The following is a 26,770-nucleotide window of genomic DNA, read 5'->3' on the forward strand; positions in this document are numbered from 1 at the left end:
GGTTGGGAAGGTGTTCACGGAATTTAAATGGCCTGAATATTTATCTGATTGAAATTAAAAAGATATAAAGTAATTTTGGATGTAACGCATCTTCTGATTGGCTGACTTTTTTTGTTATGAGCCCATAGACATAATTTAGTCTTGTGACCGTGACGTCATCAACGTTTTTTCATGGTTTTCTACGGTTTAAAATGGAATTTAGAATTAAATTATAAGAAATGACTGTAATATTTTTTCTGTCTATTCGAAATAACATAAAAAATGTGGTGCACACTGTTAAATAACCTGCTACGCGCGTTATTCAGTGTGCACTAAATTTTTAATGTTATTTCTTCATAGACAGAAAAAATATTACAGTCATTCCTTAAATAAAGTAAATTCTGATGTATAAATATATCTATATCAATTAAATAAACTCATCATAGATACCAGGATGGAAATTTTGAAAATGTGCAGGATGCACATTTCATCATCAAAAGACTCATCAGAGAGGCTCGAATCAGAAAGGTTAAAAAGGCCAAATAAGGAACGAACGTTAAAGAGCATTGAAGATCAAAAATAAAAGACTATAAATATTTTTTTCCTGATAATTTCTATCATTTGCGCTAGATATAACAACCTTTCCTAAAGGTTTAATTGATTGATTGATTGTTGCATAACATCCAGTGGCAAATATTTCATGCCTGTTCAGGATAATTTTCCTAAAGGTATAAAATCATTAACTCTGTCTGACTAGAAAGAACATACAAGAAAGTAGTACATATTTAAAACATAGCTGTAACTTTGTCACCAAGTAAAATATTTGGATAATTTTGTTATCAAATGAATGCTGTAATATATAGAGACTTGGGATCAATATTGAACCCTTATTGAAAGTTTCTTGCGAATAATGAAAAGAATAACATATCAATTGTAATTGGAGGGCAAATTTGACATGTAATTCTGATCAGAAATACCTATTTTATATATACTTTCAAACTTTAGTGCAATCTAATATGCAATTGAAGGTATGTTAAATTTTTCAGAGAAACATAGAAAGCAATGGGGCCATCAATAAGTGGTTGTATACCTAAAGGAAAAGTATGTGAAAAAGACAACCCATGCAAAGGGAGACAATTTTGATAAAGTTTTTGAAAAGAGATTAACTTATACTTAATAAGATTTATCAATTCATCAATGTGCTGATTTTTGAAGCTCTAAAAGCAAAGATATGGTTTAAAAGCTTCATCAGTATACTACACTAACAAATCTAAGGATGTCTGAAAACATTCTATAATCCTTACATGACGACTTACAAATTGAAATGAAAGTCATTTTGATAAATCTAATTTGAAATTACTTGAATTTAATTACATGGAAAGTGCACAATTTCTTACAGGGAAATTGAAGTTTGATCGAGAATAGTATAGAAACCTTATTTAGTAAAATAAAAATCCAATTACATGGCAGATATTTGGTTGAAAGGAGTAATTTCAGTAGTAATTTTACAAAATGTAGTTTGTTAGGAGAAAATTTAAGCAGTCCGGTTTGAAATTCTGGTTGTTTAAACCATTTCTGTATAACATGCAACTCTTTACACTGGATTTATGAAAAAGTATATGGTTTAAAAAGCTATTTTTCCCTCTAGATAGAGTGAAACTAAATTAAATAACCTTGATATGAAATAATGGAGAGGTTGATTATTGAAGAGACAACTATCCACATAAAAATCATAATACTCTGATAATGAAAGTTAAACTATGGTTTGAAATTCAGCAAAAACTCCCTCCAAACAGATTCTTAGTTGTTTTGAAGTTAAAGGGATTGATTAATTTTTTGTTGTTCTGGAAACCCATTTTCAGCACTATTGTGTTTTTTTGTTGCGATAAGTTTATATTGATGGAGGAAGCCAAATGCACAGAAAGAGCCATGACCTTCGGCTGGAAAGCAGACAATCCTAGGCAATTAGGATTGAAGTTGGGGGCACCTGCCATTTTGGGGTGAAGCTATAGGGAGTTGTGTGCTTAATATGATCAAGGATGAAGGTCCTATTTTGACTTCCAGCTAAAGAGCCACTTAGTTTATCAATGAGATCAAATGTTTCATGCAAATATAGATTTAGCAAATCTTATATTATAAAGTTATATTTGAAATTTTACTGGAGAAGAAATGAGCCAATTTTGTTGAATTACATTTTAAATTGAACCAATGTTACAGTCTTTTAGCTAGTAGTTTATCATACATAATCTTCATGACTTCCTAATACTAAAAAACCCGTTAATCAAATTGATCCAGGCTTTATCATCTTTTCTTCATCTTAACAATTCTACTGATTTCTTCCTAGATGGTGATAGATGGCTTTAACAATAGAAGATAAAATCTTCTTTGTAAACCTATAACAGGGAGTGTGACAAGCCTACGAAAACAGTAATCAAATTCTGGTCTCTTACCTAAAGTAGCCAATCTTGATTCCGCTACGGAACCAGTCTCATTAGGACAGAAGTGTTTATTACGGGAGAACAATGATCTATTTCTATTCAGGAGAAATTGTAACATAAAGTTAATTTGATTTTCATGGTAGATGTTGGTATTAATATTTATGTATGAAGAAACTAAGAGTTTATATATAGTCAGTTTCTTTGCACACTTATTATAATGCCACCTTTTAGACTTATGATATCTTTGGCAATAAATTGGGTTGCAACAAATCTAGGGAAACTTTTTATGCAATAACAATAAACCTGTTAAAACCTGGTATGGGAATAAATGTCATTTAGCAAGGGATGGCAATACTAAAGGGCATATTATAATTAGGGAAGTAGAAATACATCATGGCAACAGAAATGTGATCCCTTAAATTATTGTTAATGACATCCTTTGGATCTATGGTATCTTTGGCAATAAGTTGAGTGACAATATACATGAAATATTGATTGATTGATTGATTGTTGTTTAACACCACTTTCAACATTATTGTGCTATTTAGTGGCAGTCAGTTTATATTGGTGGAGAAGCTAGAGAACTACCGACCTTAGGTAGTAAAATGGATCCTAGTCATTTCAAACATGTTTCTAACCTTTTAATGTGGGATAGTTCAATTTTGGTCAGGCCAAATTTGACATCTAAGATGAACACATTTTAATTTGAACTACCGGTATGTCTTTAAAATTTTTGATCTAATAACCAAATAACAAAATGAAACCAAAATGGATACTATAGATGTGAAGCATCTTTTAACAACAAAAATTCTTTACAATCAAATATGAAAATTTTGTGTTATTTTTTTTATTTTTACAACAGACACATTGAAATGTTACTTTTTTCAAGCTTGTAGATTTTGTTTTTATATGAGAAAAAATGTTTCATTGTATTGACCTCTGTGATATTTTAAATGCAACATTCTTCGTTAGTCCTGTCATGTGTAAATTTCTATGAAAAATCAACTGTATAATTCACAATCTACCTATTTTCTCTTTCTGCTGATTAAGCACATTTTGAAGCTTTTACAATCCCTGTTAAATGTGTTATATTTGTTATTAGAGCCTTCATGTAGAAAATCACAGAGAGTTTTTTTCAGTGAGATATTAAGATCAAATTAACGTAAGTGGAGATGTTTTTGTCTAATTGAGAAATCAACGTGAGAGATACTTTCAACTACTCATTAGTTTTATTTACGAATCTTGGAATAGTGCTGCTCTAGTATAAAATGTCACCAGGGGGTTAAGATAAATTGTTTAAAAAGAAATTTATAGAAAATCAAATATGAAACATAAAATTGTCATCACTATATCTAATTGCTTATGGGAGAACACTACTCAATTCTATATACTTCCAAAAAAGAGCCTTTTATAAAAAAAAAAGTTGAACTAAGGCATCAATAATCTAAAGAGCTCACATCTAGAAGTCCAAATAGTATAAACATATAATAGACTCTTTTATAGCAATGCCAATAAAAGTGAAAACCTAATGACTTTTTGGTAAAAGTAAGATTATGTTGGAGAAAATACAAGGGAACCAAAAACCAAAATTGAAGTACAAATAAACAACACAATCACAAAAAGAAATAGGAGAGACAACAAACCATAGAATACTTAAAAAGATTAACTAAGACATGAATCCCACTAAAACAGATTAACAGAAGCGAAATCAGTCCTTTGAAAAGGTTCAGCAGTATCGGGCCCACCAGTGATACTATAATACACTGAGCTTTAATAATTAGCTGGGTCCTCCACCATGTACCGGGTAATATTATTTGACAATTTTGCAATCTTCACTATGAATCACTAGCCAAACATGTCTTAAGCCAATGAAATTTTCTGTTAAGTCTTAGGCCTCACAAGCCATACATATTTAAAGAAACTTTTTTAACGATTGATTGTAAGGCTGTTATTTTGTTATTTTATTTTTTTTTTGGGGGGGGGGGGGGGGGAGGAAGTTAAATGAAAATGAAAAAAAATAAAAACTTGTTCAATTTAAATCCTTTACAACAGCTGCACTTGTACAAACAGAAACAGAAACAAACAAAAAACATCAATTACAGCATGGGATCTTTAATGAGTTTTTTACAGACATAGAAATAAAAAAATTCCATGAAACCTTTAGGAAAAGTTGTGCTTCAATCGTACATTCTTCATTGTCATGAATGTGACAAGCTTAGTGAATCATTAACATAATTAATGCAGCATGTTTAATTATCTCATTACCTCAGGTTTTCTCATTAAGACTTTAACCTCTAACCCATAGTTTGATGAGCTGTACAGTACATCACTAATTAGATATAATAATTACTACATGTACAATGACTTTTTTGTACCCTAAGAATCTACATGTATTATTTCAAAGTTGCCAAGCTGTACATGAAATCATGTTAACATCCTTATTCTTTCTTGGTCTGTTTTTGATTACATAGTGTTATCATTGGCAATTGTAAAAGGGGTTCAAATTAGTGTGGGTGGGTTCCAGGATCCATGCTAGGACTTTAGATTTGTAATTTCACTATCACTCTTAACCCTGCAATGCTTTATACACAACCATTGATTTCTTATGGAAAACATTTAAATTTCAAATTTCAAATTGTCCTGGACCTTTAATTGTTTTAAAGAAAATTTGAACTACGCTGTTATACCAAATCTGTTTATTCTTATATTATGGATTTTTTTTAACCATTCTTCATGGTATGATAAAAGAATTCATCCCTAATGAAAATTACTGTAAATTCAGAAGTTATTGCTTACATTTATTAGTTTGTCTTTTGAGGAATGGACATCAATACATGTTAACTATTGTGATTTCAGGAAAATCTGCATACAGATAAAAATATCGGACATCAGAATGAGAGTTCTTATTATTTCTATACTAACCCAGTAGTAACATTACTGATTTATAATAAAATATGAATTTTTTATTTGACATTCTTTTGTATATATTAATTAGTAGCTGAGCTACAATTTATAAAGAAATGCAAAGTACATACAGTATTAATGTTAAAAGAGTTAGATTGAAGATGTTAGATTTATCACTAGTCTTAGAATAGTTTGCAGCTTTGTGGTTTGCATTTAATTATTTATTGAAAAATACCACACAGTTAAATCTTATTCTAGTCACATGGCAATTTATCATTGGCGGATCCCTTTACTCTGGGTTGGGAACCCCCCCTTTTTAAAATGGCTGGATCCGCCCCTGAATTTATTGACCTTTGATTATTTTCATAGTTGTGATTTAGTTGTACGTGCTTTTGGCGTATGCCATATTTAAACTGCTAAGTTTTGTGTTTAATTTTCTTATTGATTAATGATTTTTTGTACAACATTTTCACATGTTTAAGTAGAAAACATATTACTGTGCTTATCCAGTGACCTTTGGGGTATCACAATAGCAATGGCCAAAACAGTTTACCAAATTGCAGTTAGATTTCTTCTCCAACTAACTGATCAACTGGTAAAATGTTTTAGCAGATTGCTCAAGTGAAATGTTGTTAGTATGAAGTGAGTGCTGTGAAATCAAAAGTAATATTTACCATCCAGATCCAGTTAGTTGATATCTTTGTCAATTGTTTCAAACACAAAAATGACTTACTATAGTATGAGTCACTGAATAAGAAGGTCTAATTTTGACATGGAAACTTCTATCATAAATAGATTTTATAAATAAATAGTTCAAACCATTGTTTTGTAGATGTATATTTTATAGCTTTGTCTTCTAAGACAAAGTTATTGTGTAATTATGACTCGTATAATATTTTCTATACAAATTACTGATCTGCTGGCATTAAAGGGAAATAATTTTTATTGAGTTATTGTAGACTAAAAAATTATGATACCTGGCTTCTGATTTTGCCTACAATTTTTTTCAAAATTTTAATTATCTTAAAAATAAATTTCATTGATTCTTTTCAAAACAGAGGATAAAAGTTTAATAATCATAAAAGTAATGTTACAAACAAATTAAATGAGGAAAGTTGATATTTGTCAGACAAAAATTGTGACAACATTTTGCCGATTTTCAGTAATGTAAATTATTTCCCTTTAATGGTAGCAGATAAGTAATTGCTTTAGAAAAAAAATCCAAATTACAATTATGCACTAACTTGTTGTTGGAAAACGGAGCTATAAATTATAGACTTACAAAACAATGTTTTCAACTATTTATTTATAAAATCTATTTATGATAGAAGTTTCCATGTCAAAATTAGACCTTCTTATTCAGTGACTCATACTATAGTAAGTCATTTTTGTGTTTGAAACAAATGACAAAGATATCAACCAACTGGATCTGGATGGTAAGTATTACTTTTGATTTTACAGCACTCACTTCATACTAACAACATTTCACTTGAGCAATCTGCTAAAACATTTTACCAGTTGATCAGTTAGTTGGAGAAGAAATCTAACTGCAATTTGGTAAACTGTTTTGGCCATTGCTATTGTGATACCCCAAAGGTCACTGGATAAGCACTGTAAAGGATGTTAATGAAACAACTTTATAACCAAGGTCTCTGATGTTCCTTCATTTAGTATAGAGCTAATTGAAATTCCCATATCAACACATATATAAATATATAACTCATATACCATGAGAATTTATGGTTTCTTTGTACTAACAAGAAAACAGAATTCCATTATTGTATGATATAAAATTAAGGAGATATGGTATGATTGTTTTGTTAATAAGGATGATGAATTCACCAGAGTTCACATGACATGGATATAAGCAATCATACTATAAAGGTCACTGTAATGAGAACGGCTAGTACAAATGCACTGTATCAGTCATCAATAAAAGGCCAGTGACCTGAAAAATGTGAAACAATGCAAGCTTAAAGAATCCTTAGTTTAATTTATAACAAATCAATTTACTAAAAAAAAACAAATATCACAGACATGAGCCAATGAAAACCATTGAATTAAATGCATTGGTTTGCGGAGTCAGGCACATAAAGAATGTCACAATTTTGGGAAATAAACTTGTGTTATATTCAATTTATGAGGGGGGATAGGACCTTTATCGGGACTCCGGGATCAGGTGTTTTTAAGCTCGGGATTTCGGGATTGACCCTTTCGGGATCCGGGAATCCTTTTTTTTGGATTTCGGGATGTCGGGATTTGCTTTATTTAAATTCGGGACCTCGGGATTTCGTTTTTTCAAGTCCGGGATTTCGGGATCAAGACCCCTCCTATCCCCCCTCATTTATTCATGTATTTCTCTTTTAGTAACCTTTGTAGTGGGATTGTTTTGATGTTTCAAAATTATGACAATATACCCAGGTATATAAAAATAATTTACTTATGAAATTCAGAAGTTAGCTCTTGTCAAAGAAATGTAAATGTTAAGTTGATTTTGTTATAATTTATTTAATTTGAAATTTGAGAGAAAGCTTGAATCATTTATCCCCATTTTATATTGAAAGTCAGAAATTTTGCGATGTTTTCATTATTTGTGAAAAATTGGGACACTGGTATGTAAAGGTGTTAAAAAATAAAAAAAATACCTATTTTATTTGGATGCTACATTTCCTGTTATCATAAATCTCACATTTTTGTCCATTTTTCAACATAATGTCAATAATAAATGCACTTTCTGAATTTACAGATTATAAATCAACTTCAATAGAAAAAGCATGCATCTCTAAGCTTTTGAGTGTATTCTTAGTGCGTCTATAAGTTTACTAAATAAAAGAACTTTATCAGACAAATTTCTCATTTGTTCCCCATATAAATCCTCGTTTTTCATCAATAGCTGAAAGTTATCCATGAAATATTTAATGAAGTGTAAATTTCGTTTTCATTTTCACCCTATGTTTGTCGTTTAACTGCAGTCTTGATGAGAAATCTATATACTTTAATAGAATTTTGTCAATCTATATTATAGTGAGTTATTTAAGTTACTAGAGCTGTTAAATTGATGATTTTGAATTTGTTTTGGTGAAATGAAGCCTTTTATGACTTCATATAGGAGATTCACGATCGTCTGGCGATAAAATCATTATTTTTTACGCCACTTTCAGGAAATGATATTTGACAAGAGAATTATTTTTTGTCAGGTGACTTGTTATACTTATTGTTTTTGTCTGATTCATATTTCTTTGTCTGTAATGTTTAATTCATATTCTAACACAATTGATTATAAGGCATGACTACAAGTAATTTTAGACTGTGCAGTATGTAGCAATGATGGCCTAACTGATAAAATCACTATAAACATTTTTTTTTCCATCTTCACTTTTGAAAGATAAAAGATAGCTTAAATTTACTATCATAATGACTCATTTGACCTTGACCTCATTTTCATGGTTCATTGGTCAATGTTAATTTTAAGTTTTCAGAGTCTGATTTGATTCTTTGATATTGTAAGCAAAAGGTCAACTCTATTTAATTTGGTTCATGGGAATAGTTGTAAGGTGTGTATTGCTGTCTGGCAGGATTCATCTGACCTTGACCTTTTTTTCATGGCTCATTGCATTGGTCAATGTTACATTTTCATGGTTTGATTGATTTGCTTCTTTGATACTTTAAGCAAAAGGTCAACCCTAGTTGGTACATGGAATGGTTGTAAGGTGTAAATGTCTGGCTGGTAGGATTATCTGACCTTGACCTTATTTTGGTTGTCCCACGAACCGTCACGTGAGTGTTCTATTTTATTAGCTCACCTGGCCTAAAAGGCCATGTGAGCTTTTCTCATCACTTGGCGTCCGTCGTCGTCGTCGTCGTCGACGTCGTCGTCGTCGTCTGTCGTCGTTAACAATTTTTCAAACATCTTCTCCTCTGAAACTACTGAATGGATTTGAATGAAACTTAACATGATTGTTCCTTAGTATATCCTGCACAAAATGTGCGCTTCGATTTTTGATCCGTCAAAAAACATGGCCGCCGTTACTTAAAATAGAACATAGGGGTCAAATGCAGTTTTTGGCTTATATCTCAAAAACGAAAGCATTTAGAGCAAATCTGACATGGGGTAAAAATGTTCATTAGGTCAAGATCTATCAGCCCTGAAATTTTCAGATGAATCAAACAAACCATTGTTGGGTTGCTGCCACTTAATTGGTAATTTTAAGGAAATTTTGCAGTTTTTGGTCATTATCTTGAATATTATTATAGATAAAGATAAACTGTAAACAGCAAAAAAGATCAGCAAAGTAAGATCTACAAATAAGTTAATATGACCAAAATTGTCAATTGACCCCTTAAGGGGTTATTGTCCTTTAATGACAATTTTTCACAATTTGTTCATCATATTTGCTAACTTTAAAAAATCTTCTCCTCTGAAACTACTGAATGGATTTGGTTAAAACTTAGCATGGTTGTTCCTTAGATTATCCTGCACAAAGTGTGTGCTTTGATTTTTGATCCGTCAAAAAACATGGCCGCCGTTACTTAAAATAGAACATAGGGGTCAAATGCATTTTTTGGCTTATATCTCAAAAACGAAAGCATTAAGAGCAAATCTGACATGGAGTAAAAATGTTCATTAGGTCAATATCTATCAGCCCTGAAATTTTCAGATGAATCAAACATCCAATTGTTGGGTTGCTGCCACTTAATTGGTAATTTTAAGGAAATTTTGCAGTTTTTGGTCATTATCTTGAATATTATTATAGATAAAGATAAACTGTAAACAGCAAATATGATCAGCAAAGTAAGATCTACAAATAAGTCAATTTGACCAAAATTGTCAATTGACCTCTTTAGGAGTTATTGCCCTTTAAAGACTTTTTTCACAATTTGTTCATCATGTTGACTTACTTTAAAAAATCTTCTCTTATGAAACTGCTGTATCAATTTCAGCCAAACTTAGGCTAAATGAGTTTCAGAGTATCTAGTATAAATTTTATATTTCATTTCCTTGTATGTCAAGAAACATAGCTCCTATGGCTAAAATAGAACATAGGAGAAAATGATTTTTTTTTGCTTTTGAAGAAAATAGGACGATTCAAAGAACATTTAAATAAATTGAAAAGCCAAAATAATCATTGATGAGAGATTAAACCAAAAAAATTCAGGTGAGCGATTCAGGCTCTTGAGAGCCTCTTGTTAGAATTGAGAATGGAAACAGGGAAGTTAAGTTTTGTGTTAAGGTCTGTTTCTCTGAGTTGATAGGATATTTTGGGTATGCACAGAATGATAATAAGGTGAACATGTCGGTCTGACAGTGACCTAATTTTTTATGGTTCATTGCAACATTATTTTGTTTATTTTCACATCTTAGTTAGATTTTGGTTGACCAGCCTATCCAATTGATATATATATATGTTTTAGTAAATCTTTACTTAATAAAAAAATGCAATATTGACAATAATAGTCTTTCTTTTAATGTAATATAAAACTATTCAGTAAAAACAAGTTGCAAATTATCCCCTGAACAGAACATTGCTTGTCAATATAAAAGCTTTTTAGAAGGTCTATGAGAATATATATCAACTTAGAAGTAACTTTATTATTATGACACAAATCTCGGCAAAAAACCAATTGATAAAATGCATTATGGGAATTATTACTTTGGTGACAACTTGCAAAATCAAAGAATATGATTAAGGATGCATTAGTGCTGATTCGTCAAACAATATAGAAATCATCAAATGGGTTGTTTTCCATCTACGTAATCATGCATCCTGAGTAGGTTGAATATTGCTTCATTAGGGAATTCTGTTTTTATTGATAACTTGTGTTTTGGAAAAAAGCTTAGGTAGCTTACAAAATTGATATGAATATAAATAGAGAGCGGCATTTTTAGAATTCTATTTTTTAAAATGAGGTAAACTGAGGTCACTGAAAAATGGCCTAACAAAATTGAGAATGGAAATTTGGAATGTGTCAATAGACAACAACCCGACCAAAGAGTAAGATATAGCTAAAGGCCACCAATGGGTCTTTAACACAACGAGAAAATCCCACACCTGGAGCCTTGATCTGCGTGCCACTTAACAAAAATGTGTACTTAGTTCAGTGATAATGGAAGTCTTACTAAAGTCCAAAATATATATAAATGAACTAGAATAAAAAATAAAACAAAGACTAACAAAGTCCAAAGGCTCCTGACTCGATACATGTGCAAAAATGCTGTGAGGTTAAACATGTTTCATGAGATCTCAACCCTCTAGCCAAATAAGAAAAAATAAACACACAGCAATATGCACAGTAAAACTCAGTTTTAAGGGGCATGTACTAGCTAGGTTTTCAAAAGCCAGTATGGTTCAATTTTATATCAAATTAAGCTAAGTAACATTAATGATGAATTATTCACTTGCAAGTGAATAATTCAACTTCAATAGGGATGGATAATACATGAATAGTGTGTTTTTGGTTATTAAGGAAAGAAATGTAAACACATTTATATCTATATTTATGTTTATATCACTTATATGATTATTTGAGGTTTCTGGAGGTCACTCGATGGTCAGTCAAGACTAAAATACACACGAAATGAAGCTACATATTATCAAGCTATGATGCTCTGTAAATTGTTTATTTTAGACTTTTCATAATTTGGATAAATGTTTCACATGGTTATAAATCAAATATATAATTTAAGAATTTGAGCAATTTCTGTGAACCTGAATTTGACAGCTTATTTAGTGCCCCTTTAAAAGAAGTCAAGAGTCTGATGTTCAGACAGGTAGCAAAAGAAATTTAAGTAAAATAACAATGATACATAAATAAACGAAGGACCACTAGCAATTACTGACATATTGCCAGCTCCAGACCTCAATTAACTTATTGAAAGGTTATGTCTTCATCATATGAAAATCAAGTACAATCCCACCTGTTAGGGGTTTAGTATCTTTCTAACATAAAAATATATGAGAATATTTAACCTGTATTATAAATGACAACAACTGGTTTTAGAATAAATGTGGTTATTTCTGATGCAAAGACCCTATATAGCAAATACAAGCCATTTGGTATATGTACTGTACTTCGAAATGTCTGAGTCAGCCTTTTCCCCACATTTTTAACAAATTAAATATCTTGAGAAGGAGCTTGGCCTTAAATAACCTATCAATATTTCATAGCTCATGCTTTCTGACATAATTGATTTTCAGATGTATTGCTGAAAAATTTGATTACACATGTACTACAAATTTTAGACCTGCTAAGTTAATATTTCAATTGAACTAATTAAAACCAAATTTAACCTTTCCATATCCAGATACAAATTGGAAGAAGCAGATTTTAAATTAGTTTTGTACTCTTGTTGCAGTTTAAGTTTTCTTCTTGATGATGTAATTTCCAGAAATCTTAACATGATTTGTGAATTTCCATGTCAATTAAAACTATGAGGCTTGTTTCTACATAAATGCCTAAAATGAACTGCATATTTAATAAAAGCCAAATTTAACCATGGTAAAATTTTCAATCCCAAATACAAATTGTTAGAAGCAGATTTGAATAGACAACTTTCGAGTTTGATGCATTTCCGTCAAAAACTCTGGTTTTAGTGAACATCATTCGTGCGTTTAGGGGCATCGTCACTTCCATTCCAATGTTGAGCGAGTGGTTGGAAAATTATAATACTAAAGTACCTACGAAACAAAAAATATTTCTAGTTTATCCTGCACAATGACAATCACTCAGACGCTTGATGAACGTTGATAGTGCAGGGATACAGGCGACCCCCTCTATCTGGTAAATGACGTCACAAAGGCGCTCTTAATTGACAAGTTTTTTACGGTGACGGATGAACTCGAAAGTGGTCTATTAGTTTTGTACTCTTGTTGCAGTTTGTTTTCTTTGTGATGATGTAATTTTATAAAATCTTATTATAATTTTGTCAATTTCCATGTCACAACTGTGAGGCTTGTTTCAATCATGTCAATTTCATTTGTACATTTCTTGCTTCCATTGGGATTGTAAACAAAGTAATGGACCAGGGTTAGATATTTAATCAAACAACCTTAGAGTTCTGTCTGACATAATGTGATGATAAGAATTGAATATATATAAAAATTACTTTGAGTTGTATACTTTTTTGGGGTGAAAATGTTTAATTTAGTGATGATTAAATATATACCATTGGTCTATAAAAACAATTAAAGTAATGATTTGGTTAGAAAATAAATCTAACAAGATAAATATTTCTCTCTGACATATTAGTGAAGATAAGAACTTTTCCATTGGTGGTTTACATGACTGGGATGTATGGTTCGGTTGACTATGATATTCAATAAAGTGATGAAGCAATTGATTTCAGTCCACCTTTGATTTGCTATAATCATACTAATATGTTACCTAAACAAATTATGAACTTTTAAGTATATGTTTCACTGAAGTCTGGGTTTACGAATTATGTGAGAAAGAAATTTATTAAAAAAGTTAATCATCCAAAATTCCTATGGACATTAGAAATTTTTAAAGCAAAAATAACTAAAAATAGATATAGGAAGATGTGTGAGAGTGCCAATGAGACAACTCTCCATCCAAATAACAATTTAAAAAAAAGTTAAACCATTATAGGTCAATGTACGGCCTTCAACATGGAGCCTTGACTCACACCGAATAACAAGCTATAAAGGGCCCCAAAATTACTAGTGTAAAACCAACGGTCTAATCTATATAAAAAAAAAAAAAAAAAACAGAAATGAGAAACACGTAAAATTACATAAACAAACGACAACTACTGTACTCAAATTCCTGACTTAGGACAGGTGCAAACATTTGCAGCGGGATTAAACGTTTTAATGGAGCCAAACCTCCCTTTTTCTGAAACAATAGCATAATATCACAAAAGGAAATAAGAGAATAATACAATTTATTTAATAAAAGCCAAACTTAACCTCTGTAAAATTGTTTAATCACAAAATACAAACTGGAAGAAGCAGATTTGAATTAGTTTGGTACATTTGTTTCTTTGGGATGATGCAATTTTCAGAAACTTTGGTATTATCACGTCAATTTCCATGTCACATCTCTTGGGTTTGTTTTGATGTCAGTTTCATTTGTTAGTTTCTTGCTTATATACCATTGGGATCAAACAAAATAATGGTTAGGTTAGAAAATAAATCAAACAAGATAACTAGTTCTGTCTGACATATTAGTGATGATAAGAACTTAAACATTGTGGGTTTGCATGCCTTTGGGTTGTACTTTTTTGTCTAATGTTTAATTAAGTGATGAAACAATTGATTTCAGATAATCTCTGAACTACTGTGTTAGGTTGTGTTAAGATTACATTTAATTATGCAAAAGTGGTCAAAATGTGGAAGTATTTTCTCTGGGGATAAATTTGTTTGCAGGGGCTTTAAACTCACTATTTTAAGGTTAATATGATTTCGATTTGGCTAGATCAATACTAATTTTATGTTGGGTACTGAATTTCATTATTGTAGGGAACCCAAGAAGCCAAGAAAATAGTTCCTTCAAAAAAATTGATGGATGAATATTGGGGTGCTCATTTCCGAATCATGTTTTATTGTATAATTATTGCCACTTCCCACTTTTTTCCCTGATTATTTCCACCTTTTATCCCACATCAAAACTATTTTACCCCTCTACTAAAAATACTGACAGCTGCAAACACTAAAAAAATTATTTCCCAAAAATAAACTTCATGATCTTGTTTTACAGCTTGCTAAATGCTAAATTTTATAAAATAAAATTAAGAGTTTGTTAAACCTAAGGTTATCTATACAAATAAAACTATTCCCTATTGGGTAAGGTTTCCATAATGTTGTTAGCCTGTTGTGAGGTGAATTCTATTTTAAGATGGAAGACAACTTATCAATAGAAATGTATGAAATTAATAAGCCTTATCAGTAGGGCATGTTTGCATCCTTTAAAAAAAGTAAAACAAGTGTACTAAAATAAGAAAGTTTGGTTGACACTGAATAATGTAATTGGACAATTGCAGTTTACTTTCTGATGTGTTACATCAATAAAGCCTGGCCAAAATATATTTTATTATAAAAGCCAAAAGTGCTAAAAGTGGCATTTATCAATCATCTAATCAATCAAGCAGTCAGTGCTAATATTTCCTCTCTAATGTTTGTAGGCAATTTTCTCTCCTGCTCTGAATAGATGGGTAAACAAACTTCTATAAAACTGTTTCTGGCAGATCTTAATTTTACCATGCACCTGTCCCAAGTCAATGAGTGTTTGATAATATTTTGAATGTGTTTTGTAATTTTGTACTGATCTATAACAGCTTTTACTCTTTTTTATGCCTCATTTATGGGCATTATGTTTTCTGCTCTGTGGGTCCATTCATTCGTCTGTTTATCTGTCCTGCTTCAGGTTAAAATTTTTGGTCAGATAGTTTTTGATGAAGTTGAAGTCCAATCAACTTGAAATTTAGTACACATGTACCCTGTGATATGATCTTTCTAATTTTAATGCCAAATTAGGGATTTTACTCCATTTCGACGGTCCACTGAACATAGAAAATGGTAGTGCTGATGGGGCATTCATGTACTATGGACTCATTCTTGTTTGAATTTATATTTGCAACTTAGTAGACCAGTTATGATTTAAGGCTTGACAGTTATTTAAGGTGGTACCCAACACCTTGACTAAAATTTATTTGGCTCGTTTAATTTTCATAAAATTTTGACAAAATATTTACTTTGACCCTTTGACAAAAATATAAAAATTTAAAAAAAATTGAACCAACCAATTTATCAGAAAAATTACACTGGTTTTATAGCAGTTTGACAAACACTAATTTTGATCATCGAGAAGCTTAATATTCCCTTAACAACACAACGCAATTAAAACGTTTAGCTGATTTTACAGAGTTATCTCCCTGTAGTCTTAGGTACCACCTTAATTCAATATAGTGACTACAGTGTATTTTAGTCAGTCATAATTAGCATTGTTATCTTTTCTATTTTCAGAAGGAGCAAGAGTTGCCCAGTCAACCACTATAGATACACTGCTGAGATATAACAGTTTCCAGCTGGTCCTCAACGATCAAAAGTACCAGGTAGTGCCACCTAGTGTAGGTTAGTATCACTATAATATAGAGCTTCATCTACGATCAAAAGTACCAGGTAGTGCCACCTAGTGTAGGTTAGAATCACTATAATATAGAGCTTCATCAACGATCAAAAGTACCAGGTAGTGCCACCTAGTGTAGGTTAGTATCACTATAATATAGAGCTTCATCTATGATCAAAAGTACCAGGTAGTGCCACCTACTGTAGGTTAGTATCACTATAATATAGAGCTTCATCTATGATCAAAAGTACCAGGTAGTGCCACCTAGTGTAGGTTAGTATCACTTTAATATAGAGCTTCATCAACGATCAAAAGTACCAGGTAGTGCCACCTAGTGTAGGTTAGTATCACTATAATATAGAGCTTCATCTATGATCAAAAGTACCAGGTAGTGCCACCTAGTGTAGGTTAGTATTACTATAATATAGAGCTTCATCTATGATCAAAAGTACCAGGTAGTGCCACCTAGTGTAGGTTAGTATCACTATAATATAGAGCTTTATCAACGATCAAAAGTACCAGGTAGTGCCACCTAGTGTAGGTTAGTATTACTATAATATAGAGCTTCATTAACGATCAAAAGTACCAGGTAGTGCCACCTAGTGTAGGTTAGTATCACTATAATATAGAGCTTCATCAACGATCAAAAGTACCAGGTAGTGCCACCTAGTGTAGGTTAGTATCACTATAATATAGAGCTTCATCAATGATCAAAAGTACCAGGTAGTGCCACCTAGTGTAGGTTAGTATCACTATAATATAGAGCTTCATCAACGATCAAAAGTACCAGGTAGTGCCACCTAGTGTAGGTTAGTATCACTATAATATAGAGCTTTATCAACGATCAAAAGTACCAGGTAGTGCCACCTAGTGTAGGTTAGTATCACTATAATATAGAGCTTCATCAATGATCAAAAGTACCAGGTAGTGCCACCTAGTGTAGGTTAGTATCACTATAATATAGAGCTTTATCAACGATCAAAAGTACCAGGTAGTGCCACCTAGTGTAGGTTAGTATCACTATAATATAGAGCTTCATCAATGATCAAAAGTACCAGGTAGTGCCACCTAGTGTAGGTTAGTATCACTATAATATAGAGCTTCATCTATGATCAAAAGTACCAGGTAGTGCAACCTAGTGTAGGTTAGTATCACTATAATATAGAGCTTCATCAATGATCAAAAGTACCAGGTAGTGCCACCTAGTGTAGGTTAGTATCACTATAATATAGAGCTTCATCTATGATCAAAAGTACCAGGTAGTGCCACCTAGTGTAGGTTAGTATTACTATAATATAGAGCTTCATCAACGATCAAAAGTACCAGGTAGTGCCACCTAGTGTAGGTTAGTATCACTATAATATAGAGCTTCATCTATGATCAAAAGTACCAGGTAGTGCAACCTAGTGTAGGTTAGTATCACTATAATATAGAGCTTCATCAATGATCAAAAGTACCAGGTAGTGCCACCTAGTGTAGGTTAGTATCACTATAATATAGAGCTTCATCTATGATCAAAAGTACCAGGTAGTGCCACCTAGTGTAGGTTAGTATTACTATAATATAGAGCTTCATCAATGATCAAAAGTACCAGGTAGTGCCACCTAGTGTAGGTTAGTATCACTATAATATAGAGCTTCATCAATGATCAAAAGTACCAGGTAGTGCCACCTAGTGTAGGTTAGTATTACTATAATATAGAGCTTCATCAACGATCAAAAGTACCAGGTAGTGCCACCTAGTGTAGGTTAGTATCACTATAATATAGAGCTTCATCTATGATCAAAAGTACCAGGTAGTGCCACCTAGTGTAGGTTAGTATTACTATAATATAGAGCACCATCTGCTTGGGGGTTTTAAAGCCATGAGAAAGTGCCACTCAATGGTGGTTACTCTTTATGTTTTTATACGAACGCAAACATTCTTTGGGGTTTGTATAATGCTATAACAAATGCTGTCATTGTCGTAAATAAATAAATAAATAAAACTTTAGTTAAAGTTAATGGATCTCTATGAAATTTTACAAGAAGGTTCAATATCACAAAATAAAGGTTGGGATTAAATTCGGGGGTTATGGTACTAACATTTTAGGAATTAGGGGCCAAAAAAGGACCAAACACATTTTATTATGAACCGTTTTGTGGACTTTGTATCTACAATCTCTCGTTTTTTTGGCCATGGGGTTGTCTTCCACTTAAAAAGATTTGAATGGTTCCCTTAGTATCTTCTCTGCCTTATTTTAATCTTTCAAATAGCTTCATCAACATATATTTTTACATTGAAATATCATTTATGTACTATAAAATATTATTAGAAAAATTAATTTACCCACAGTGCAAGCAGAAAACTAAATAAAAGGAAGACCAAAATTATGTAATATTATTGTTGAGCCTGCAACTTTTGTTGCAGAAAGCTCGACATAGGGATAGTGAATCGGTGGCGGCGTTAGCTCACTTTTTAAAAACTTTATATTTTAGAAGGTGGAAGACCTGAATGCTTCATACTTTGTATATAGATGCTTCATGTTACGAAGTTTCCGTCAGTCACATGTCCAATGTCCTTGACCTCATTTTCATGGTTCAGTGACCACTTGGAAAAAAAGTTCAAATTTTTTGTAATGTTGAATTCTCTCTTATTATAAGTAATACGATAACTATATTTGATATGTGCGTACCTTGCAAGGTCCTTATGTCTGTCAGACAGTTTCACTTGACCTCGACCTCATTTAATGGATCAGTGAACAAGGTTAAGTTTTGGTGGTCAAGTCCATATCTCAGATACTATAAGCAATAGGGCTAGTATATTCGGTGTATGGAAGGACTGTAAGGTGTACATGTCCAACTGGCATGTGTCATCTGACCTTGACCTCATTTTCATGGTTCAGTGGTTATAGTTAATTTTTTGTGTTTTGGTCTGTTTTTCTCATACTATATGCAATAGGTCTACTATATTTGTTGTATGGAATGATTGTAAGGTGTACATGTCTATCGGGCAGATGTCATGTTACCTTGACCTCATTTTCATGGTTCAGTGGTCAAAGTTAAGTTTTTGAGTTTTGGTCTTTTTATCTAATACTATATGCCATAGGTCAACTATATTTGGTGTATGGAATTATTTTATGATCTTTTCAGTTGCCCAGGTTTTATTTGACCTTGACCTCATTTTCACGGTTCATTGCACAGTGTTAAGTTTTTGTGTTTTGGGCTATTTTTCTTAAACTATAAGTAATGGGTCAACTATATATGTTGTATAGAAGCATTGTTAGCTGTACATTTTTGTCTGGCATGGTTCATCTGACCTTGACCTCATTTTCAAGGTTCGTTGGTCTTTGTTTAGTTATCTTGGTTAATGTTAAGTTTATGTGACAGTTGTAATAAAGCTTAGCTTTATACTTAGGACTATCAACATAATATCAATGATTAGTATAGAAGGCGAGACATTTCAGCGTGTGCACTCTTGTAAATTCTTTAAATGAATTCACAAGACTATATAATCTAAAAATCTGATAACCATAGATTCTTTTCAATAATAAGGCACACATTTATGAAGACAGAAAGGGGATATGAGTGATTACAATTTTTATCAATCTCTTTTCATGAAAACAATTGTGGTAATTAGAGTTCTGTTTTTTAGAACTAAACATTGCATGTCATGTGGCCTGAATATTCAATAAACTGAATTTAATAAAGTTTCCCGCTGAACCGTTTAAGTTCTACATTGCATGTCATGTGGCCTGAATATTCAATAAACTGAATTTAATAAAGTTTCCCACTGAACAGTTTAAGTTCTACATTGTTATACATCACTAATCACAATGCACAGAATTTGATATGACATTAAAATAAAAAACAACATACAGGCTCATACTGATTCGCACCATGATATAGAATTAAATATTTATAAAGCTTCCATTAGATTATCAATATTTCTTGCATATTTTTAAGATTCAATATAAAAGTGTTTTATAATGTTACCGTACTGGGGTACCACAAAGGTGTATTTTGCTGTTAACAGGCTATTATTTGAACTTGGAATATTTTTAATTATGGAATTTGCTTGATTTCTTGTTATTGATATTTTTAATAACTTCCATGTTTATTCTGTACTGAAATGTTCTGTGCTGCACACAACACTTTTGATTACAAAGAAAATAGTATATTTTCAATAGAATGTACTGTGCCGTGCACAACACTATCTAACCAAAATACATTGTATGGAAGTGTTATTAACCGCTCAAAAGATTATAATACCAAATAAACATGGAATTTATCAAAAAATTTAAACACAAGAAATTATGCAAATTCCATAATTAGAAATAATTCCAAATTCAAATAATAGCCTGTTTGTTTTAGATTCTCAAAAGCAATGTTCATGATGTTTGTGTTCTTATATGATAAATGGTAATTTGTTAAACTACAGACAAATATGTCTGATTAATAATGGGACAACTTATGTAACATGCCATATGTTTTGAGATGAACATAAGTCTTTGTAAATACACCACTGTCTAGGCAGTTTGTCATGCTCTTATTAAGCTTCTTAGTCTAGAAAAGACGAGACAGAAGAAATTGATCAGACAATAAAAAATCATAAGTTGAAGAAAAACTGAGCTTAGATATATAAAAAAAAATGTGGACGACATGAAAGGACATTTACAAGTTATAAGTGTTACATGTCAAAATATGAAAAAGAGGAAGAAGACATCAAACAGCAAATTAGTCAAATAAAAACAGACAATTATATGACAAAATATGAAATATAGGCAGGAGACATCAAAATTCAAAGAAATCCAACAATAACATGGCAAAAAATGAAAAAGTCAAAAAGTTTAAAATGAAGTTAGCAGAGCTATATGTTCTTAAAGGGAAGATTTTGTTCCTACCTCCCAAATATGATGAATATTATTTTTTCTCTTCCCAGAAACAATGACAAATGAAGACCTAGCTACATTATCTGATGTGAAGACATTGATAGGTCAGCTTTACTCTCAGCTTAATGTTGACCAGCATCAGTTTGAACAAGAGAAAGTACTTGTCCAGAAACTAGAGGAGCTTAAACTTCAAGTGCAGCCTTATGAAAAAGTATGCAGATTTTTTTTTTTACTAGAGAGTGAAAAAAGCATGGAACATTTATGAGATGTCAAATTGCAATTTAGCTATTTCCAAATTTATTTAAAAAATTAGATTTCATTGCATTTGTAGTTTTATAATTTACAAAATTTTGTGTACTTCAAAACACAACAATTATTTTTTTTTTTAGTAAAAAAACAACAACTTAGGACTAGAGAACTTACCTAATGATATTTTAAAGAATATTTAAAGCCAATGATTCACTCAGGTGCTTGGATTTTTTATTTTCAAAACATGACGTATTACTAATAGTTTCTTAAAATGGAAATTACTTTTTTTTCATGAATATTTATTTCAAAACATTAAAACTTTTGAATGAATCAAAATTTAACCAAAAAAATTGCAATTTTGAAATCCTTTCATATGGCAATGAATTTATAAGGAAAAATTCAAATATTTTTTTGCACAGTATATGTATTGAAATTTGTGAAAAAGACCTGAAAACTGATATCAGGAGAAAGGGAATATCCAAATAATATGTCAACCTCTGATATATATACTGCATTGTAAATTTGTCCAAACATTTCAAATATTCACAATTATTTTTTTATATGGTATATACCAGCAAAACTAGTTTCATTGCAAGAAAACTATAAAAAATAATCTCCTTTTTTAAAACTGTTTTTAAAAGCATCTATGGTTGCTGTCTACTCTATGTTATTTCTATAGGCAAAGGGGAACAACTTCATTTTTCTTTTAGAAAATGCAATGGTAGTTGGATTCTAAATGGATGAATACTCTATTGCAAAAGCATAGACACAGTGATTTTGCTAGCGTTCGTCACTTTCGTAATTTAGGAAAAGATTTTCGAATTGACGAAAGTATTTCAAACAAATTTCGTCACTTAAATTTTGAAAGTGTAAAAATATTTTTCCATTAAAATACTATTAATGTATCTGTCTTTATGTTTTTGACAAGTGTATTACCCCCTGCAGGTAATTAACATTTACAACAGGTGTTACAAGTTATGATTACAACTAATCCGCTTATCGCCATCCGATGGGTCACTAATCATTTAATTATTAATAAACCTCATAATTGACCATCATAATTATTTTCCCAAGGAAAATCAGTCAGTCTGCATTTTAACAACATCCAGGAGTATCGTTTCGTCATATGATCAAAATTGTTTCCCCCGGACAGTTCGCATTTGAATTTCAATATTTCTCAAACGATTACAAATTGAAATTCGTTTGTTGTAGATTCGTCATATTTATTTGATATAAATTTTCATCAAAAGCTTTCAACAATTTCCGTTTAAAATACAGAACTATATTCAAAACGTTCAATGTTTTCACGAATCAAACAGGTGCTTCCTGTACTGTGTGCTACGCACGCATGAAAGTATTCCTATGGCTATTTATAGACACCAAAAATGTAAAATACGAAATTATTCAGTATCAATTACACGAGAGACAAATATATATCTGTTATTAAAGGAATTTAAATCGAAAAATGATAATTTCCTGATGAATCCAGACTCGTTTTGAATTTAGTATCCACTTGTCACTTCCCGATTTCATTTCATTTTATAACCGAAAGTAGAAAACGTGATTTATTGACTATTCTTGATTTGTTAACAACCTCCATACAGTCATTAAAATGGTTTTAAAAAGGATTTTATACAGTTCCAACTTCATAGAAATGTTATCCAAATATCGACTTGGACGTTTTATAAGGATAATGATTATGCCGTGAGATATTCATTGCAAGCTAATTTCTGCTGTGATTCCTTGTTTAAAAAATATGGAATCCAACTTTTGTTGATCAGGGATGTCCCCTGGAACAAACTGAAGAGAAATTGTAAACTAAATTTCAGGACCCCATGTCAGAAACTATCATAATAAGGGCCAATACAGTCAAATCATACAATAACTGCCAATCATGCCTAAGTCCTTTAAAATCTGACAAAGTCAAAGATGAAGCTTAGGTAATATACATCATTGGTCCCTTGCTGTTACACAAAAATAGGTTGAATTTAATACTGTGCAAAAGTGACTAAAGCCCTCAAAATCCTAGCTAAAACCGTGTAGACATGCTGTGGCAAAATTAACAACATATATTACATATTATTGCATAGCAATATAATATTTCCCACAGAAAGTAACCAAAAGTTAGCGTGCAATAAATTCCAATATTGCACTAGTGCAATAAATCTTCAAAATTCATGACGTCATCAACAACAAAATCTTAGTTTAAACCAATTTTTACTTTCAAATATTATATTGCTATACAATAAAAGGGTTATTTCATGAATATTGGTGAATATTGTCCCTCGTAGAACATACATTGCACTCGCAAGCTCGTGCAATATAAAATTCTACTCGGGACAATATTCCCCAATATTCATGCAATAACCCTATAATATGAAACATAAAGGTTGCACTAAATAAATACAGACAATTCATATCACAATAGGAATTTCTTTTATGCTTAAAAATGTGCCATTCAAAAATTCAACCCTGACATGAATACAATGTAAATAATATATGTTTATAATACAAAAAAACAAAGATGAGAGATTAAAATTATACAGATTTCAGGAAAATCATGTATCTGATATCAGAATACGATTTATTATTATTTCTACACTCACCCAGTCCCATTATTCACATTCAAAAAAAAAAAAAACTTTCTGGATGTACAGTTATGAGTTTCTTTAAAGTTAAAAAAGAAAGTCTGTTTTGTCTCTAAAATAATACATGACATTATTTTTTCCAGGTGAAAGTAGATATAGAAGGTAAAGCTCTGAAAAGGACAACTGGATTGGCATGGGTAGGACTGGGTTTGATGAGTCTACAGTTTGGTGTCCTGGCTCGTCTAACTTGGTGGGAGTACTCCTGGGATATCATGGAACCAGTGACCTATTTCATCACCTATGGTACCTCAGTAGCCATGTTTGCCTACTTCGTCCTCACCAGACAGGTATTTTATGCAATCTTTATCAGATCTTAAATTATTGAAGATGTAACAAACTCAGTGAATCAAAAATAAATGTAGACTTAATATTCTCCTAAGACATTTTAGATGTGTTTGAATATCGTGGTGAGAAATCTCCTCATGCATTCCTCTTGGGCCTTCAAATTTTTAATGTTTAGTTTTTCTAATAAAGTTTTTTCCAGAAAAGTCCTATATATTAAAGTGGGTCTTTTTTCTGGATTTTTTTTTGATTGGGAAACCTGAATATATAATGGCTACATACCAGTGTCTAAAAGAAACCTAAGAAGAACAGCAAAATCAATTTAGTCAACTTTGCCTGAGGGAGTTGGAACATTTGAAGGTTTTTATGCCCCTATGTGATGAAGGGACATTAATTGTTGTCCTCATATGGCCGTATGTCCCAAAATTAAGTTTCATTTTTCTAACTTTAGTTTGCCTACACCAAATAATATGAAACTTATACAAATACTTATTACCAAAATATACAGATCAACTTTGAATTTGGGTGGTGTCAATTTGACCATTCTAGAGTTTTGCCACCTTTCAATCTGAAAAAATGCTAAAAATTTTGTGTCTTGCTTTATTTGCTTCAACCAAATTTCAGGACACTTATACACAATGCTCATTACCATAAAACACAGATCTAGTTCAAATTTGGGTGGTATCCAGTGTTCTCCCCAGAAATTGCATGTAGTATCATGGTAAACAGGGAAATTTGAAATACCATCTTGCTTCTAAAGATTATAGTTAGAATTGGTTATAAGGTCAGCCATGTAGTTGTGAGGAAAAATAAAGAACTGAAGAAGGCCAATGGCCGAAACGTCTCAAAAAGTTGGTTTATTGATACAATAATATATAGTATTTTCCCTATTGAAATTTTGAAAACAAGGATCTAAAAATTATAAGCATCACATCTGTAACATAATCTATAAGAAAACCAATTCAGATAGCATCACATTCAAAAATATAGTATTACATTACCCTGATGCTAAAAGGCCCTGGGGAGAACACTGGACTATCCCTCTATTCTGTTTAATGTCCCTTTTTAAATTATTTTTATTTTATTTCTTATTTTATCAACTGAGAATTTAAGAAAGGTATATTGTCATGGTTATAAATCTTGATGTCAAATTTAAAAAAAAAAAGAAAAATCTGAATTTTAAATTTCTTTCTTGTTTTATTTCAGGAATACAACTACGAAACATTACGTGATAGACAATATTTAATAGGACTTCATAAAAACGCAAAGAAGTCAAAGATGAGCGTAGAAACATACAACAAACTAAAGGAAGAAATCGCTAAAGTAGAATATGATATCAAACGATTACGAGACCCCCTACAGCTTAGAGTTCCATTGAGAGAAGTTGAATACAAACCAGAGCAATGAAGATATTATATTAGAAATATGTTTTATTATAGTTTATAAAATTTATAGCACTATGTAGAGGTATATTAAGCTACAGATCTTCTGTGCAGATCTTCTGTTGGTGGGTGTAAAAGGTTTATGTATTCTTTTATCTGTTTTCTGATTGAAGGTACTTGCAGTATTCAAATACTTTTCGTCATCAGTGCTTTCAGCCATAAATCATCTTTATTTGTAATACATACAAAAATTGGTGAAAATAGCATCGAATACATGTTTCCATTGGTTTTTGGTTATATATCAAATATTGAATTTTAAGTCCTCCAACATATATAAATGTAAAAGAACATTAATAAAAAAAAAACAAGCCATATTCAGTTTTCTCATATAAAAAAATATTGTTTGTAAAGACATAAAATAAGAAATACTGGGAAGCATGTATTTTGTAGTGTTCATCTGTCATTAAAAAAATATTATAATTACAAATGTTTTGCTTGAAACCCTTACCCAAATTTTTTTCATTAATATATCATAAGAATTAGCAACATAAATAAAGCACCAAATCTAACTACAGCATGAGTGATCAACAAGTTTTCCACCAGTTCTTCATATTGCCAGAATAAACATTCATCTATGAAAGAGTACATTTAATCAGGATCAATAAAAGAATACATATGACTAAGATGACATAGACTTTTCTTCATATTTATAGTCAACCATATCATTATTGTTATTTTTTCCACTTTTTTAGAGATTATTTATATCTTTAGTTTCCATGGTTACAATGGAGTAGGTTCAGTAAGACCCCTTTTTGGCCCCAAAATTAAGCAGTTTTGTAAAATTGTAAAAATGTAATCTTTTAGCTATTTTTTGGAAAGTAGAATGCTTCTGCTACATAGATATGTGCTGTTTTTGATGCACAATGCACATAT

At 31.3% G+C, this 26,770-nt stretch overlaps 1 protein-coding gene across 1 annotated transcript in view; it reads left to right on the forward strand.

Moving 5' to 3' along the window:
* The window catches only part of LOC139489003 (calcium uniporter protein, mitochondrial-like), a 52,031-nt gene extending 25,826 nt beyond the window's left edge, over positions 1-26,205 (forward strand). The window contains exons 4-7 of the mRNA XM_071275023.1: positions 16,304-16,411; positions 21,327-21,487; positions 24,257-24,460; positions 25,662-26,205. Coding sequence (XP_071131124.1) covers positions 16,304-16,411; positions 21,327-21,487; positions 24,257-24,460; positions 25,662-25,862 — 674 coding nt within the window. The 3' untranslated portion in view covers positions 25,863-26,205. The remainder of the gene's footprint in view (positions 1-16,303; positions 16,412-21,326; positions 21,488-24,256; positions 24,461-25,661) is intronic.
* The last annotated feature ends 565 nt before the right edge of the window (positions 26,206-26,770 follow it).

Source organism: Mytilus edulis, chromosome 9, assembly GCF_963676685.1.
Source record: "Mytilus edulis chromosome 9, xbMytEdul2.2, whole genome shotgun sequence".
Lineage (NCBI taxonomy): Eukaryota > Metazoa > Mollusca > Bivalvia > Mytilida > Mytilidae > Mytilus > Mytilus edulis.